Source organism: Oncorhynchus tshawytscha, linkage group LG09 (assembly GCF_018296145.1).
Source record: "Oncorhynchus tshawytscha isolate Ot180627B linkage group LG09, Otsh_v2.0, whole genome shotgun sequence".
Classification (NCBI taxonomy): domain Eukaryota; kingdom Metazoa; phylum Chordata; class Actinopteri; order Salmoniformes; family Salmonidae; genus Oncorhynchus; species Oncorhynchus tshawytscha.
In genome coordinates, this window is record NC_056437.1 from 72,932,030 (window position 1) to 72,951,107 (window position 19,078).

The following is a 19,078-nucleotide window of genomic DNA, read 5'->3' on the forward strand; positions in this document are numbered from 1 at the left end:
AACGATTTATCCACAATCTGCTCTGGACAAGTCCGGTCCTGGAGTGTCTCAACAAAATGAAATAAAACATATTTAGCCTGACTACACCCAGTGTCCAGAAAAATGGATTTGCACAATATGAAAATATGCATATATTTAATGAGATTTCACCTCATTTACATATTTTAATAAAGCGTTTACTTAAATGTGTCAAATAAAATATTCTTATATTTATGTCTACATTCAAATGGTACAAGTTTATTAAGGGGAAAAATTACCCTATGAATTAAATGCAACAAAACATGATTTATAAAAAGCAATCTATTAATTATGATTTTTTAACACTGTTATTTGTGAGCATGATATCTGTAATTTTAGTATATGTTTGCCGCAGCTTGTTTTCCATTAGCTAATCAACATTACCAACTTCCTACTTGGTTATGAATATGAATGCAGCATTAGGCAGGACGCAAAATTGGCAAGTGCATCTCTGTCATGGCCTTAGTGCACTCCAGGTATATGGGCGCCTCTGAAGTAGAAGGATGGCCTGGGTGGCTGAGGAGAAGATATTCACAATCAAAGACATGATAATCACAGTAGCGAGAAGATATTCACTATAGAGTTCTCATTTTTATCCCACAAACCTGAGGGATCAACATCACTATACTGAGAGTGATTCCATTTATAAAATGACATATTTGGTAGTTTTTGGAGCATTTGTTAATGTTTTTTTCAGAGCCTCCGTACTGCACAATGAGGATGAAGAAGTGAATTGCGGGGTGTCTCAAAAACAAGTGAAATTGACAACAAAAAAAAGTGATCTTCTCAGGTCCAAAAAGTTCACCATATTAGCGTAAAATAAATATGCTATAGGCTATACAGAGCTGTGGTCGGGTCCATTTGGGTCCACTCGGGTCTATCAGACCCAATGACCATCAAACAGGACCCGACCCAGACCCGAGGGAAAAGTTAGAATTTTTGACCCAGACCTACTCGGTTCCCGGGTCGGGTCTCTGGTATTCGGGTTCAGTCAGACCCGTGAAGACCTTTAGTCTGGACCCTTTTATAACATGGCATTTACATAAAAAAATGTTGACTTGGTTGTAAAAATGCAAAATGATCCTTTAAAGAAATGGCACATTGAGGAATGATTATTATTTAGTGCACAACAATAGCCCTCGTTCTGCACATTCAGCTATCTGTATGATCATCTAAGACATCCAGCTTACATGGAGTCACCTCAGGACACTTCTTATTCACTTCTTATCAGCTCCAACACACACACACACACACACACACACACACACACACACACACACACACACACACACACACACACACACACACACACACACACACACACACACACACACACACACACACACACACACACACACACACACGCACACACGCACACACGCACACACACACACACACACACACACACACACACACACACACACAGCTAGTCAAGCCCACTTCCTCCAACAATAGCTTGTCATCGCTCTACACTCTTCACTGCTGTCCCATTTTTCGATGTGTTCCTGCAGCTTCTGTGTCTCCTTACTGTAGTGGACAGCTGAAGATAGAGAAGGAGAATGACATCTTGTATTTACCATACACACCTCTGGGCACAATGGGTGCACCATGTCATGCTATTGGATACCACTTTTCAATTGCTGTGTGAATCTCCATTTTGTTCATTACAATACATTCTGTTAGTGAGTTCAGCTGCACCACAATATGTATTGTTTTCTCTGAAGGACATTTCTCCCACCTCGTCTATCCATGGACCTATCTATTCAGGATCTTCACGAATTACTCCTGTTGACTTTTGCCATTCATAAATCCTCATAGAAAATGAATGAACACACAAAACCCTACCATGTTTACCTCAATTGGCACCTTGGTACCCAGGTTGTAGAATCTGCTTTTGTGGAGATATAGAACTGCATGGCAACGGGAGGACGCTTGGAGATGGAATGAGGGGAGGGTACTATGGTCCCACGTGTTCTCATCATTTTTATTGTATATCTACCACTTCCCCATATCGCAGATTCGCATACACTCATGCATATATAGAGCTTACACACGCACAATCCTGTAGGATTTATGCATACGTGCACTCAAATCTCCCCATTTGACCTATTCTACATAATCTAGGCTAATTTGTCAATTCCATTATTGATCGGCTCTGGCATAGGCCTATTTGTTTTTTCATTTAGTGATAGATTGGCTATTTAATTAAATTGCCTGATATCGGTGAGACTGTATGCTACGAGCTGAATTGGAGATGAGAGGACGAGCGTCAGCTGTCAACCAGATTCAGTCGGTGTTTTTTCTCTCTCGCCATAATCGTTTGTGCGTCGGTTTTCTTTTTATCTGCGCCTGTTACACGTAACGCACTCGATGTTAATTCGGGGGAATATGTGAACATCATGCTGGCGGTGTGGTGCTTGGTCTTTGCTGCAGTGGGCGAGAGGTTTGCCGTGTCAGGTAAGAGGGATGACGGGAGAGGGGGGAAGCACCCTTTTCATTTCCAAGTTTACCCCTGCCCAATGTAGGCTATCCCCATTTTTTTTGCATCTGCAATCACTTCTTCCTCTGTAGACTAGTCTACAATTGTGTGTGTGGTGGTAGCGCGCAGCTGGAGATAGTTACATCTGTGCCAAGAACGTAGTGTTTTTAAGATCCTTCTCCCTTCAGTTCTACGGATGCGGTAGATTTGCTGCATCAACACATTTTCACCGCAGCGCTGTCGCCCTTTACATCCAGGGCTCGCGCGCACTGTAGAACATATCAGCCTATTTATGTCAAAAATCATTTTTCAAACAATAATTATGGTTTTTCTGTGTGATAACCCGTGTGTGGTTTAAAGTTGGCAGTTATCAGGCCTCCCGCGTTACAGGCGGCGGAAGGTCGACTTTGGTGCGGGATGCGAGTTTGTGGGATTGGTTCTCGCCAGAGGAGCGGGGAGACAGCAACGACATTGCGGCCGAAGTCACCTATCCAAAGCGTCTGGTGCAACAGATGGAGTCGAAGGAAGAAATGTCCCATGGCTATTTGGATACCCGCGTGAAGAATACCACGGGAGGCACCTCGGTAAGTATAGACCTCTGTCTATAATGGAGAAGTGGGTGTGGCAACCTGATTTTATTTGTGTTATTTATTCGTTTTCGTTTCCTCTCTTCTATTAAACTCCCAGTTCATTGTTGAAACTGTAATGGTTTCTCTCAACTCAAGTTACGTTTGTGAACCCTTTCTTGCCTGTTTTGGCCTGTGTCTTGTTTTCTAAGTTTATCATAAGATCCATCCCAAACTGCACAAGTCTATCAGTCCCATGTTGCCCTAACTCTCCTGGTGTCTTCAGCTTACTTGTGTTCGCACTGAGGGATGAAGTCAGTGTTAGTCAGAAACCTAGTTTGGGCGTGACTGATGCAAGACCCACTGGCTCTCTCCTGCTGTATGTCGGGGGGCACCTCTGCCAGTTGGTCAAGAGCAATGCAGTGCTCTGTGCCGCATGCTCTGCCCTCACTGAATGACAGAGAAGGGAGGTGGTTTGCTGCAACCTCTAAGCCCACTAAGTTTCCCCTTTAACCAGCATCAGAGAATGACCACCACGTCCTTTCTGGTCTTGCAAAACATTGGTTACTATGTTACTGCTATATATATATATATATATATATATATATATACACTGAACACAAATGTAAGCGCAACATGTGTGTTGGTCCCATGTTCCACATGCACAAAAAGTTTCTTTCTCTCAAATGTTGTGCACAAATTAGTTTACATCCCTGTTAGTGAGCATTTCTCTTTTGCCAGGGTAACCCATCCCCTTGACAGGTGTGGCATATCAGGAAGCTGATTAAACAGCATGATCATTACACAGGCCACTCTAAAATGTGCAGTTTTGTCACACAACACAATGCCACAGATGTCTCAAGTTTTGAGGGAGCATTCAATTGGCATGCTGACTACAGGAATGTCCACCAGAGCTGTTGCCAGAGAATTGAATGTTAATTTCTCTACCATAAGCCGCCTCCAACGTCGTTTTTAGAGAATTTGGTTGGACGTCCACCTCTCTTTCACGACCTCAGTATGGCGTCATGTGCGTGAGTGGTTTGCTGATGTGAGTGCACCACGGTGGTGGTGGGGTTATGGTATGGGCGGGCATAAGCTACGTACGGGCAACGGACACAATTGCATTTTATCGATGGCAATTGGAATGCATAGAGATACCGTGACGAGATCCTGATGCCCATTGTCGTGACATTCATTCGCTTCAGCATTATAATGCATGGCCCCATGTTGCAAGGATCTGCACAAAATTCCTGGAAGCTGAAAATGTCCCAGTTCTTTCATGGCCTGCATACTCATCAGACATGTCACCCATTGAGCCTGTTTGGGATGCTCTGGAGTCTGGATCGACGTGTACGACAGCGTGTTCCAGTTCCCGCCAATATCCAGCAACTTCACACAGCCATTGAAGAGGAGTGGGACGACATTCCACAGGCCATAATCAACAGCCTGATCAACTCTATGTGAAGGAGATGTGTTGCGCTGCATGAGGCAAATGGTGGTCACACCAGATACTGACTGGTTGTCTGATCCATGACTAACAGATGCATATCTGTATTCCCAGTCATGTGAAAGCCATAGATTAGGGCCTAATGAATTTATTTCAATTGACTGATTTCCATATATGAACTGTAACTCCGTAAAACCTTTGAAAATGTTCCATGTTGCGTTTATATTTTTGTTTTGTGTATATATATTTAACTGTAACCAACGGGCATTACACCCTATGAGGGAGCACAATATCTGGGACTTGAACCCAAAACCTTCTGACCTACTGTAATCACCCGCTATGTCACCCCATGCCACAGATTTATAATTACCGTCCACCGGAGAGAAGAGTATCTGAAAGAGATCTGAAACAAAAGCCTGTTGTGTGAATGTGATTTTAGCTGCTTGGCCTCATCTCCTCATGATAAAAGGCTCTGTGTGGTGAAATATTCAGATCTCTCATGGAGAACTCCTCTCTCTTCCATTCCTCTATTATTCAACGGTGTGTTGAAGTATGTCCCCATCAATGATTCAACAAGGCCTGTGTGAGAAGTGCTACTTGGGCCAAAAACTCCACTGGTACAAAATCACCCTCTTTTTTTTCTTCTATCTCTTACTCTCTCTCTTACTCTCTCTCTCTCTCTCTCTTGTTCTCTCTCTCTCTCTCTCGCTCTCTCTCTCTCTCTCTCTGACCTAAACTCTACCTCACCCTTCAACCCATCTCTTTCTTTAATTTTCATACACCCTCTCTCTCTCTTTCTCTGAAGAGGAAGGTGTAGGTGGGATGGAGGGTGAGGTTCTATTTTAAATTTTTATTTTATTTCCTCTTAATTTAACCAGGTAGGCCAGTTGAGAACAAGTTCTCATTTACAATTGCGACCTGGCCAAGATAAAGCAAAGCAGTGCGACAAAAACAACACAGAGTTACACATAAACAAACGTACAGTCAATAACACAAAATAAAAATCTATGACAGTGTGTGCAAATGTAGTAAGATTAGGGAGGTAAGGCAATAAATAGGCCATAGAGGCAAAAATAATTACAATTTAGCATTAACACTGGAGTGATAGATGTGCAGATGATGATGTGCAAGGTCTACATCTTTCAACGGGGCACCAGAGATCAATGAGTTAACAAGATAACTCATCTAAATATTCTGAAATGACGTATATCTTTTTTAAGGATAAGCTTGAAATGGGTGTGGTGGAATTGACTCAACAACCAAAAACACATTTGTAAGTCTAGCTTTCTTAATGAATCAGAAAATCAATAGCTATTTCTGGTTGTTTATCAAAGTTAGCTGGCTAACTGATCGATCCTCCTTTGTAATATACCCCTCTGGTGGGTTGAGTTGAGTTGGTTGAGAGAATCATTACCCTCGTCTGGAGATAAATCTGGCTCTGATTACACTGCTTGGTTTAACCTACCGTGTGATGTGATTGAACTATTTAAAGAGGCTCATGGGTATTTGGATGGAGATCGTGTAAAATCCCCGGTGTTGTTGTTTTTGAAGTTGTTTTTGAGAAGTGGTATAATTGGTAAAAGGGGGATATTTTTTTGCTTAATTAGGAGGGTTCTGTTGGTTACATTTAATTTCATGTTTTGCCTCTGTTATATTTTTTTGTAGTCATAATGTCCTTTTGTTAAAACAATTTTTTACAGAGGATTCTAAATAAGTTTAGAAGGAATATTCCTAGCTGTCATTCTGACTCATGGATTGATCAACTATTCCATAGGTTCACTTTGATTCCAAGTTATACAGCCTACTGTTTCCTCAAGTGACTTTGCTTGTCAATGGACTGGAAGTGAAGATACATCTGTTTCTACAGCATGTGCCCATTTCAGATGTATTTACAATCGCTGGTTGTTACTGAGTAATGAACCTGCTATCACAAGGTTCCCAGAGGACTGACTTTGGCATTAGAACAGTTATCAAGATGCCTTGGTGTTACAGACAGGGGTGTTGTTGGTTGCCACTTAAATATCCCGAGGGATGTTATGATTCAGGGCTGGTAAATACTGATCGATTCAAACAAATCTACTGATCTATTGTTTGACCAAAATTAACCGTCTCGATTACTTCACACATAAAAACTTAACAGAACTCCCTGGATTGATATCCATGACACCACATTTGAATCCTTCCTTTATCCAAGCAGAACTGCCCTCTCCCTGATCCAGCTGAAGTTGAGTGGTGTGGAATCATTGGAGGGAATGATTTCCGAATGGGGGTCTTGTCTCAGTGAAAGTCCAGTGATTCACTGCAGCCTGTATCCTGCAGACAGAATTACAGTGGGCCGGGATTGAATGCTGGCACTGTTTGTGCTTTTGGCGACACTGTGTTTTGACTGCTATAAATCTATTGCAACCAGTGAAGCTCCACCTTGCCTTCTTCCTACCGCTCCATTCATTTTGGCAGCCGACAGTAGGGACACATTGGCTTCACACCAGCTCAATGTAGATGGATATTTAAAGCTTTCTCCCTTCCTGTAAACCCTCTTCCCGTCCATCTCTACCTGCTGAATACAAATGCACTTCCTGGATGGCTTCAGTACTGCCTGTTGGAATGGATTCAGTCCAGCCAAATCAATGGACACTTTATCAATCCGACTATGTTAGCTGCTAAAGTGCTTTTGATACATATGCAGTATTGCGCTGGCAGAAATGCATTTGTACAGTATGTATTTTGGTTTGTTATACTTCTTACAGAATGATAGCTATCATTGTGACTCACCGAATGGGTCGAACCGCTATTAGAGTGGTTTACTTTTAAGTGGTTCTTCTTGTAATGTCTCTCTCTCTCTTTTGATCCTCATCTCTCCTTCTCCCTATTTAAGCCAGTCCATTTGGCCCAGAGTTGTTTCCAGGTGGAAACCTTCGGACACACCTTCACCCTGGACCTGGAGTTAAACCAGTGAGTACATTTGATTTGTGCACAATTTTGATGTTATCAACTTGATTGACGTATTCTCCGCACCCCATTTCCATCAGTCCGTATTTTCTAAATTGCCACAATCATCAACGTTGGCATTTCCATAACCGCTACCGTTAGCAAATACACTTTTCTCCTTCCATTTATGACACACAACCAAATGTTTAGTGGAGCATCAGGGACACAGAGACCCTGAGAGTGCCATCAATACAGCTACCCACCTTAGAGAGAGAGAGGAGACAGAAAGGGGGGGATGAGGGGGACAGAGAGAGAGAGAGAGAGAGAGGAGACGGGAGACAGAAAGAGAGAAAGAGGGGGATGAGGGGGACAGAGAGAGAGAGAGACAGAAAGAGAGAAAGGGGGGGATGTGGGGGAGAGAGAGAGAGAGAGAGAGAGAGACGGGAGACAGAAAGAGAGAAAGAGAGAAAGAGGGGGATGAGGGGGACAGAGAGAGAGAGAGAGAGAGAGAGGAGACAGAAAGAGAGAAAGAGGGGGATGAGGGGGACAGAGAGAGAGAGAGAGAGAGAGAGAGAAAGAGAGAGACAGGAGACAGAAAGAGGGGGGGATGAGGGGGAAAGAGAGAGAGAGAGAGAGAAGAGAGAGAGGGACAGAGGGAGACAGAAAGAGAGAAAGGGGGATGAGGGGGAAAGAGAGGGAGACAGACAGAGAGAGAGACAGAGGGAGACAGAAAGAGAGAAAGGGGGGATGAGGGGGACAGAGAGAGAGAGAGAGAGACAGAAAGAGAGAAAGAGGGAGACAGAACAGAGAGAAAGAGGGGGATGAGGGGGACAGAGAGAGAGAGAGAGGGACGGGAGACAGAAAGAGAGAAAGAGGGGGATGAGGGGGACAGAGAGAGAGAGAGAGAAAGAGGGGGATGAGGGGGACAGAGAGAGAGAGAGCAGACGGGAGACAGAAAGAGAGAAAGAGGGGGATGAGGGGGACAGAGAGAGAGAGAGAAAGAGAGAAAGAGAGGGAGAGGGGGACAGAGAGAGAGAGAGAGAGAGAGAGAGAGAGAGAGAGAGAGAGAGAGAGAGAGAGAGAGAGAGAGAGAGAGAGAGAGAGAGAGAGAGAGAGAGAGAGAGAGAGAGAGAGAGAGAGAGAGAGAGAGAGAGAGAGAGAGAGAGAGAGAGAGAGAGAGAGAGAGAGAGAGAGAGAGAGAGAGAGAGAGAGAGAGAGAGAGAGAGAGAGAGAGAGAGAGAGAGAGAGAGAGAGAGGGGGACACAGACAGAGAGAGAGAGAGTGGCCTGGATTGTCATGACTTTATTATTAATGTGCTTTATGTACTGTAACTCCCCTACAGCACAGTAAAGGATTCAACGCAACAGCCAGACCACCGCTACTCTATTGCGGCTACTGCCTGGCTACGATAACATCATAAATCACATCCATATGCTGTACTCTACAGCCATGTATTACACAACGCACTCATGCATGAACACTGAAGTGGAGTTACATTAAGAACGGACCATATTCACACAGACTGCATATCTATTCACAAACAGAATAGATATGCAGAGAACGAGGATAAATCATACACATAAAGGATATGCCTCGTTGTCTTAGACGTAGAGCTTGGCTTGGGGTATAGTTTATAAGAGAGGTGTCTGTTCATAATAACAGAGATGTCTCTGTGTTTTCTCTCTGCAGCAACCTCCTGTCCTCAGACTACGTGGAGCGGCACTTTCACCAAGACGGCAAACCCTCGCAGTCTATGGTAGTGTGTGTGTGTGTGTGTGTGTGTGTGTGTGTGTGTGTGTGTGTGTGTGTTTGTATGTTATAATTAGGGCCCAGTATTTTGCGCAATCATTTGATATGTCTGGATTTGAACCGTTATTTAAAGCTTTTTCAACAAACTGTACCATTTTCTTTCTATGTCAGATCCGGCACCACCCTCAGACAACTGCTTTCATTTTTGGTGTAATTCATGTTTGGATATTTTGGATAAAATACAGGATAAATTCCTGCTCTGTCACATGATTGCACAAAACACATGGCCCTAGTTATAATAGAAGTTCTAATCATGCCTCTGAAAAAGCTACTGTGTTTTCTGCGTACTGTAGACATACTGCTGACATACTGTTGACATACTGCTGACATACTGTAGACATACTGTAGACATACTGTAGACATACTGCTGACATACTGTTGACATACTGCTGACATACTGTAGACATACTGCTGACATACTGTAGACATACTGCTGACATACTGTTGACATACTGTTGACATACCACTGACATACTGTACATACTGACATACTGTTGACATACTGTTGACATACTGTTGACATACTGTTGACATACTGCTGACATACTGTGGACATACTGCTGACATACTGCAGACATACTGTAGACATACTTTAGACATACTGCTGACATACTGTTGACATACTGTTGACATACCACTGACATACTGTAGACATACTGTTGACATACTGCTGACATACTGTTGACATACTGTTGACATGCTGAAATACTGTAGACATACTGTTGACATACTGTAGACATACTGTAGACATACTGCTGAAATACTGTTGACATACTGTAGACATACTGTAGACATACTGCTGACATACTGCTGACGTACTGCTGACGTACTGCTGACGTACTGCTGACGTACTGCTGACGTACTGCTGACATACTGTAGACGTACTGTAGACGTACTGTTGACATTGTATGCTATTGTCCAGTAGGCTACAGAGATCTGTTTGTGTCTTATTGAAATCAGATACGTCCATCCTGTTGGCAGCACTTATCAGATTGAAATGACATTAGTGTTGACCACCATCTCACCAAAATGAATGAATGCTACAGTGTGATTGAGTGGCCAGTAGACTACTACAGGAATGTCAGTGCCTCTAGAAAACCATTGGGGAAAAGTAGTGTTTTTTTCTATTTGGTTCATACTAACTGCCCCTCGTCCCCCAGCCTCAGCAAGAGCCTCTGTCTCATCCTCACCCACTCTCATTCCCAACTCTCCCTCTGCCCTCACTAGCCAATCAGGAGCTTGTTCCCATGGCAACAAGTCAGCTCTGCAGTGTCATTAAGTTCTTGGCAGAGAGGAGAATGAAAGAAGACAGAGAGAGAGAGAGAGAGAGACAGAGAGACAGACAGAGAGAGAGAGAGAGTAGAGAGAGAGAGACAGAGAGAGAGAGAGAGACAGACAGAGAGTAGAGAGAGAGAGAGAGACTAGAGAGAGAGAGAGAGAGACAGAGAGAGAGAGAGTAGAGAGAGAGAGAGAGAGAGACAGAGAGAGAGAGAGTAGAGAGAGAGAGAGAGACAGAGAGAGAGACAGACAGAGAGTAGAGAGAGAGAGAGTAGAGAGAGAGAGAGAGAGAGAGAGAGAGAGAGAGAGAGACAGACAGAGAGAGAGAGACAGACAGAGAGTAGAGAGTAGAGAGAGATAGAGAGAGAGTAGAGAGAGATAGAGAGAGAGTAGAGAGAGATAGAGAGAGAGAGAGAGAGACAGACAGAGAGAGAGAGAGGGGGGAAGAGGAGAAGAAGGAAGAGGAAAAATGAGAGTAAAAGGCCAGTGAATACAACGGCAGGATGGGTGATGGTATCAGAGAGAGTCATTCTGTGTGTGTGTTTTCAGACAGTCGGTTCCTTCAGAGAGCAGTGGTGTGGGTGGGAGGATGTACAGTACGCCTGCAGGGATGGAGCCACATACCCACACTCCCAGACCAGCCAGACCAGGCCGAGCACTTGACTCTATGCCAGCTGTGGTTGCTGTGTCTCTATCTCTGCTTTTATTAGAGTGGTTTTGTATTCCTGCTATCCCAATCTCATACTCAGTAGTGGCTCAATGACTACTTTAGATCAGCCATAGCAGGAAACTAATCTTTTGAAGGAGACTAATTGTGAAGGAGAGGCCTTCACCTGGGCTAGAGACTTATACTCAGTGGCCACCCCGTTCATGAAAATGGTTCGCTCCTACAGACAGTGAGTCGCGTGGCTGCCCTTACTATATAAAGCAAGCAGACAGGCATCAAGGCATTCAGTTACTGTTCAATTGAAAGTTAGAATGGGCAAAATGAGAGACCTAATCTACTTTGAGTGGTATGATTGCCGGTGCCAGGCATGCCAGTTCCAGTATCTCAGATACATCCGGCCTCCTGGGCTTTTAAGGCATGACAGTGTCTAGGGTTTACCGAGAATGGTGCGACAAACAAAAAACATCCGGTCAGCGTCAGTCCTATGGGCGAAAACAGCTCGTTGATCAGAGGTCAAAGGAGAATGGTTAGCTAACAGATGGGTCACAAACAGGCAAATAACGGCCGAGTACAACAGTGGTGTACAGATCGGCATCTTGGAACGCACAGCTCGTCAGTCATTTTCACCACACGTTAGGTCCCTTGTTACCAATTGAGCAATGTGTCCATGCCCCAAATAATTCAGGCTGTTTGGGAGGGCAAAGGGCGGTCCGACCTATTACTAGATGGGTGTACCTAATAAACAGTCCAGTGAGTGTATAACTGTCAACGCAAGTAGCCTAATATGCTTGTCTTTGTATTTCTGTTTATTTGCCATTCAATTCAAACATTCCATAGCGTGTCCTGATTACTGGTTGCACACACCCTAACTGCTAATTGTCTTGTTAATTGTTACTGTGTTCTCATTGTCTTTCTAACCATGTGTAAGTGTTTGGGGAGTCCTCCAACCGGGGGGATGTTTTTACTGCCAACTGTTTTATTTGCTCTGCAGTTTTAAAAGGAATTGTTTTAAACATTTTAAGTGTTACAATAGGCCAGCTCTTTCACACCAATGAAGGATGGGGCTCAGATGGTTGCAGCCAAGGTAGATGTTTTATTCAGAATGAGCATTAGTGTTGTAGCTGGATGCCCTCTTCTTCATCTGTGTTGAGGTCTTGTGTGTGTGGTCCTCCTCTTTCACACTTTGACATCCACTGCTCCAATTTGATTGAACCTTTATTTAACTAGGCAAGTCCGTTATTTACAATGACGGCCTACACCGGCCAAACCCGGACGACACTGGGCCAATTGTGCGCTGCCCTATGGGAACTCCCAATCACGGCCGGTTGTGATACAGGTTTATTCTTAGCCCAATGTATTCTCACTCCATGTTGTTCCTTCCAAGCTGTTCCCACTGTGGAGCAACATAATGTTGGATTTATTTATAAGATCCCTGCACAGAAGACCCCTCCATTGTCAGAGCAGTAGCTAAAGTAGAGTGGAATAGAGTAGAGTGGAATAGAGTAGTGTGGAATAGAGTAGAGTGGAACCACCCTGTAGCGACACACACGTACCAAACGAACAATAACACACACAGACATGGGGGGAACAGAGGATAATATACACATAGAGTAATGAGGGGATTAAACCAGGTGTGTGGAAAAACAAGACAAAACAAATGGAAAATGAAAGGTGGAGCGGCGATGGCTAGAAGACCAGTGACGTTGACCACCGAATGCCGCCCGTGTAATAGAGTAGAGTGGAATAGAGTAGAGTTGTGGACAAATAGGTCACATATAGTACATACAGCTAGCAGTATAATGGAGGGGGAGAGGAAGAGAGGGAGAGACAGAGAGGGAATAGAAGTAGAAACTGTTTAAAGCACAACTACTGGGAACTCCATATTGTTTTTTAGGGGACTGTGAAATGAGCAACATCATCCTCCTCAGTCAGTGTGTGGAAACCTGCAAACCAGTGTACCACTACAGAGTCGACTTACTTGAGCATGTGACTGTATATTAACAATGGTATGGTCTTTGTGTTCACAGGGAGGGGAGCACTGCTACTACCAAGGGAGGTTGAGGGGCTTACCAGAGTCCTGGGCAGCTCTCTCCACCTGTCTTGGCTTATGGTGAGACTCTCCCCATAGCTATAAACTGTCTGTCAATGACCTTGCCTCAGCACACTGACTCGGTACAGTACTGGCACTATGGCTTTGATAAGCTATATGGTATCTTTGATCTTCATGTACTAATATCACTGCTAGACAATGGGAGTCTTACAGATATATAAGGAACGTGTTCCCTCTCTCTCTCTCTCTCTCTCTCTCTCTCTCTCTCGTTCTCTCAGTGGTATGTTTTCTGATGGGATGTTCTCTTATGGGATTGAGCCTCTTTTCGATGGGACCAATCAGGTGAGTGTGTGGTGGTTGGGCGATAAGGGTATAGATAGCCCTGTGGAGTAGTGTTGATGTTATTGATTCATTCATTCATAGTAACATGGATGCGGATGAGGAATATGGAGGAACGTAGTAAAGATGATATTGTTTTCTCCTGGTGTCTCATTGACTCCTCTCCAGACTGAGGGGGCCCACCTAGTGCGTAGGATGCCTGATGTCAGACTATCCCCAGACTGTCAAGGTACTGGCAACATCCTACATCCTCTCTCCTTTATACAGTCATTCATGTTCATACCTACCAATGAGAAGACACATTGATGTTGGTCGATCCATGCTCTTTGATGTCCTTTCTCAGTCCTCTGTGTTGTATTGTGTCCAGACTGCACAGACAACAGGGAGGGGGATAGAGCCAGAGGTAATGGTGATGAGCAGATGAAGGATCCCCGGGTCAGTGAGGTGCTGAGGCGCTCTAAGAGACAGCTGCCACGCAGGCCCACGGTGCAGTCAGAGACCAAATACATCGAGCTGATGGTGGTCAACGACTATGAAATGGTGATTTAGCCTTTTGTGAAAATAATTGGTGTGTGTTGGTTCGTCCGTGTGTCCGTGCATGTGTGTGACGGGCACACACACTGTACCTAATGTTTGCTGTCTGTCTGCAGTTTGTGCAGCTGCGACGCTCCACTACCCAGGCCAGGAACTTTGCCAAAGCAGTGGTCAATATGGCTGATGCAGTAAGAGCTCTGTCACTCCATACTTAACTTTTGTACTGATACCCATCGTCAATTATGATGATATTGTTATGTTGTTAAAGTTAAAGTCATGTCAATAATCATAGGCTAGGTTGTAGCCTATGAGAACAATCTAACATATCTTACTCATTATGTCCATGCTCCTAGATATGAATTTGGGTATACCACCAGTGTATGTTTTGGCCTGCAGATTTATAGGGAACAGCTGAACACACGCATCGTGCTGGTTGCCATGGAGACCTGGTCGTCGGCCAACATGGTTCCCGTGGTGACGGACCCGTTGACGACGCTGCAGAACTTCATGAAGTACAGGAAGGACAGTATTAAGGAGCAAAGTGACGTCGTGCACCTCTTCTCGTGAGCGCCCCTTGTCTACGTCCCCCTGAAATGAAAAATAGAGGAGGTTGATATGCTCCTGTATCTAACCTGGGGCAGTCAGTGGTTGCGTCCCAAATGCCACACTATTCCCTCAAAAGTGCACTGCGTTTGACCAGAGGGCTCTGGTCAAACGGAGTGCACTATAAAAGGAATAGGGTGCCATTTTGGACAAAGTCAGTATTATTGACTGGTTGCAGCCGGTTTATATATACTACAATATGTCCTGGTCCTTTAGTCCAGGTTTGACCCCAGTTCTCCTCCATCTCCTCCAGGGGGCGTACGTTCCAGAGCAGTCGCAGTGGGACGGCCTACACCGGAGGGGTGTGCTCTCTCACCAGAGGAGGGGGCATTAACGAGGTAAGAGAGACAACTGTGTGCTTCCTACTCAGCTTCAAAGGACTGTGACTCACAACAATGGGCTCATGTCCAGGCTCATGGTTTAGGATCTGACACAGCTACTACACTTAAGAATGACTCTTCTTAGACTTCTTTGTTTCTTCAGTGAGGAATGTGAAGAGTGTAACTTTAGTCAAAGAGAACACCATTGATACAGAGTGGATGTGTGTGTTTGTGTTCCAGTATGGGAATGTGGGTCCTATGGCTATCACTCTGTGCCAGAGTCTGGGTCAGAACATTGGGATGAGGTGGAACAACATACGCAGCTCTGCGGGTAAGGACGATCAGAGCAGGGGGATTGGTGATGGCGTGATGGCGGGAGGGAGGGCGGGAGGGTGGGAGGGTGGAAGGGAGGAAGGAAGGAAGGGAAGGGAGAGAGAGGGAGAAAGAGAGGGAAAGAGAGAGAGAGAGAGAGAGAGAGAGGGAACAGGTACAGATAGTGTAAAGATTAAGCGAGAGGTAGAGACAGGAGACAGCAGCCCATGGATTCAGTAAAAGGAGGAAGGAAGGGATGGATGGAGTGGCACAGGCAGCGATGGATTGAGTTTATTTCAAACTTACTTGTGAAATTATTTCATTTTTTTCTCAAGGATTTACCTCAGTAAATTAATGTAAGTTCCTTCTAGTCAAGACAAATGTCATTAACATCACATTTTTTCGCATTGACTTTTCACTCCCTCTTTCACCCTTCTTTTCTTCTTTTCCCTCCCTCTCTCCATCTCTCTCAGGAGACTGCAGATGTCCTGATTCTTGGCTTGGTTGTATCATGGAAGACACTGGGTAAAGATTGACTTTAGTAATACATATACTGTACATACAGTACATCAGTCTACAGAACACACAATGTGCTCACAAGCATTTGGCTTCGGTTTATTCAATACCAGTCTGGTATTACCAGATCGTACAATGGTGATTTGATATTTGATAAGCTATTGTCAAGCTATTGTCAAATTCATCTACTACAATTAGCAGGTTTGTTTTTTAACACAGATGGTAACATTTGAGTCAGATTGCAAAATTGCTGAAAAAATTGTCACATTTGATTTGGCATCATTGGCTTTGACCATTTTATCTCTCTCTCTTTTCTCTCTCCCTGCATCTGTGTATGTGTGTGTGTGCTTGTTTTGTATGCACAGATATTACCTACCCAGAAAGTTCTCTCGCTGCAGTGTTGATGAGTACATCCAGTTCTTGCTCCAGGGGGGCGGGAGCTGCCTCTTCAACAAGCCCAACAAGGTGAGGTTGGTGTGGGTGAGGGATGTGGGAGGCTGGCCTAGCCTGATGTTCTAGTGGGGAGTGGAGTGTAAGCTGAAGGTCCCAGGAGTGCTGTTATATATAGCCTAATTAATTATCCCAATGTCCTCATTTCTCCATATTAGATATTTACATACAGCTCTGTGCCCATCCTTGATTATCTCTCTCTTCCTCTTCTTTACGACCTTCTCTTTTCCCTTCTTCCCCTCTTTTTGTCCTCCCATCCTACTTGTCTATTGTCTCTCCCTCCATCTGTTCTCCTCTCCCTCTGTCCCTCCATCTCTCTATCAGCTGTTGGACCCTCCTGAATGTGGGAACGGCTTCGTGGAGACAGGGGAGGAGTGTGACTGTGGGTCTCAGCTGGTGAGAGTCTCTTTAACACTTCTTAGGGATAGGAGTCCCGCTAACTGGAGTGAGCGCAATTTTAAAAAAAATATCATAAATACTATGGATTTTGAACATTTATGTACATATAAGTGTCTTATATCGGCTGAAAGCTTAAGTTCTTGTTAATCTAACTGCGCTGTCCAATTTACAGTAGCTATTACAGCGAAAACATACCATGCGATTGTTTGAGGTTGGCGCCCCACATTACTTTTTGAAAATCTTCCTCTGATTTGTCATCCAAAGGGTCCCAGCTATAACATGTTTTGTTAGATAAAATCCTTCTTTATATCCCAAAAAGTCAGTTTAGTTGGCGCCAGCGATTTGAGTAATCCACTTGTTCAACATGCAGAGAAAGGAATCCAAAAATCCCCTAAACTTTGTTTCAACAAGTCAAAATGCGTTTCCATTTACTCCTCAGATACCCAAAAATGTAATCAAACTATAATATTTATGCGACCGGGAGGTCCGTGGGGCGATGCACAATTGGCCTAGCGTCGTCCGGGTTAGGGAGGGCTTGGCCGGTAGGGATGTCCTTGTCTCATCGCGCACCAGCGACTCCTGTGGCGGGCGCAATGCGCGCTAACCAAGGTTGCCAGGTGCACGGTGTTTCCTCTGACACATTGGTGCGGCTGGCTTCCGGGTTGGATGGGCGCTGTGTTAAGAAGCAGTGCGGCTTGGTTGGGTTGTGTATCAGAGGACGCATGACTTTCAACTTTCGTCTCTTCCGAGCCCGTATGGGAGTTGAGACAAGATAGTAGCTACTAAAAAACAATTGGATACCACGAAATTGGGGAGAAAAAGGGGTCAAATTCAAAAAATAAATAAATAAAAACTATAATATTTATTTTAGAAAGAAGTATGTTCAATAGGAAACCGATTTTAGCAGGTGCGTAATGTCTTCATGGCGTGAGCAAACACGAATTTACAAGACTGTGTCCCACTACTAAAACTGATATTTCTTATTCGTTTTTGAACTTACAAGCCTGAAACCTTGAACATAGACTGATGACACCCTGTGGAAGCCATAGGAATTGCATCCAGGGAGCTAATTTTCAATATGACCTTACTCTTGCATTTCTAAGAGGATGGTCTCTCAACAACAACAAAAAGATTTCCAGTTGATTTTTCTTTGGATGTTCTCCTACCATATCTATTGTGTTATATTCTCCTACATTATTCTAACATTTCTACAAACTTCAAAGGGTTTTCTTTCCAATGGTACTAATTATATGCATATCCTGGCTTCAGGGCCTGAGATACAGGCAGTTTACTTTGGGCACATTATTCAGACAGGAAGTAGAGAAAAAGGGGACTAGCCCTAAGGAACTGTAACCCATACATGATGAGGAACCAGAACCCTCCAGTATGAATGGAGCTTCTGCCTGCATCTCAAATGACACCATATTCCCTATATTGTGCACTGCTTTTGACCACGGCCCTATGGGCCCTGTAAAGGTACTAGGGTTCCATTTGAGACAGACACTGTCATGGTGGAACTTGTTGGTATGAGGAACAGTCTCAGTGACTGTGTGTGTTTGTCTGTAGGAGTGTGCCCGTAGTGGAGGGGCGTGCTGTAAGAAGTGTACCCTGACCCACGATGCCATGTGCAGTAGTGGACTGTGCTGCAGTGGGTGTAGGGTGAGTCCCTCTACTCCACTACCACCACTGCTTCATTTACATATTACTCATCACACTAGCTATTCCACTCTATGGAGGCTAGTGCCTCTTCAGGATTTAACTCATTCATTACCAAACATTTAATTACAAAATGTTTTTATTAAGAATCGCACACAGTTTTAATAATAAAATCATACAATCTTGACTATTAAGAGTCTGTTGGTGCTACTACACGGTCCACCTCTTTTGACAGGAAGAGGTCATTCTTGTGTTCTTGTGTGTCAGTATGAGCTGAGAGGAGCGGTTTGCAGACAGGCTGTGAATGACTGTGACATCCCAGAGAGCTGCACAGGAGACTCCAGCCAGGTACTGTACTCTACACTACACTATTACCCTGGTGCATGTTGGGAGATGGAGTCTTTGGGGAGCATGAGTTGGTCTGAAGTAAACCATACTGTATGTAATTTTCTCCTGTTGCAGTGCCCTCATAATGTGCACAAGCTGGATGGATACATGTGTGACACCAGTCAGGTAAGAGACACCTTTGTTTGAATGGGGTTTTGCTCTGCAGTCAGTGTGTTGTTGAGATATGTCTGTCCTGCTGTTATCCTTTGTTTTCATCTTCCTGTCTCTCTCTCTCTCTCTCTCTCTCTCTCTCTCTCTCTCTCTCTCTCCATTTCTTGCTCTCTCTCTCCCTCCATTTCTTGCTCTTTCTCTCTCCTCCC

At 44.3% G+C, this 19,078-nt stretch overlaps 1 protein-coding gene across 2 annotated transcripts in view; it reads left to right on the forward strand.

Moving 5' to 3' along the window:
* The first annotated feature begins 2,016 nt into the window (after nucleotides 1–2,016).
* The window catches only part of LOC112259187 (disintegrin and metalloproteinase domain-containing protein 11-like), a 24,206-nt gene continuing 7,144 nt past the window's right edge, over nucleotides 2,017–19,078 (forward strand). The window contains exons 1-18 of one of the 2 annotated variants that reach the window (XM_042327384.1): nucleotides 2,017–2,475; nucleotides 2,858–3,081; nucleotides 7,386–7,462; nucleotides 9,128–9,194; nucleotides 13,220–13,302; nucleotides 13,521–13,584; nucleotides 13,750–13,810; nucleotides 13,949–14,121; nucleotides 14,232–14,303; nucleotides 14,512–14,678; nucleotides 14,972–15,056; nucleotides 15,279–15,369; nucleotides 15,824–15,875; nucleotides 16,232–16,331; nucleotides 16,641–16,712; nucleotides 18,282–18,374; nucleotides 18,639–18,719; nucleotides 18,834–18,884. In XM_042327384.1, the coding sequence (XP_042183318.1) occupies nucleotides 2,418–2,475; nucleotides 2,858–3,081; nucleotides 7,386–7,462; nucleotides 9,128–9,194; nucleotides 13,220–13,302; nucleotides 13,521–13,584; nucleotides 13,750–13,810; nucleotides 13,949–14,121; nucleotides 14,232–14,303; nucleotides 14,512–14,678; nucleotides 14,972–15,056; nucleotides 15,279–15,369; nucleotides 15,824–15,875; nucleotides 16,232–16,331; nucleotides 16,641–16,712; nucleotides 18,282–18,374; nucleotides 18,639–18,719; nucleotides 18,834–18,884 (1,671 nt within the window). In that variant the 5' untranslated portion in view covers nucleotides 2,017–2,417. The remainder of the gene's footprint in view (nucleotides 2,476–2,857; nucleotides 3,082–7,385; nucleotides 7,463–9,127; nucleotides 9,195–13,219; nucleotides 13,303–13,520; nucleotides 13,585–13,749; nucleotides 13,811–13,948; nucleotides 14,122–14,231; nucleotides 14,304–14,511; nucleotides 14,679–14,971; nucleotides 15,057–15,278; nucleotides 15,370–15,823; nucleotides 15,876–16,231; nucleotides 16,332–16,640; nucleotides 16,713–18,281; nucleotides 18,375–18,638; nucleotides 18,720–18,833; nucleotides 18,885–19,078) is intronic. The other variant, XM_042327385.1, reaches the window with a different exon arrangement.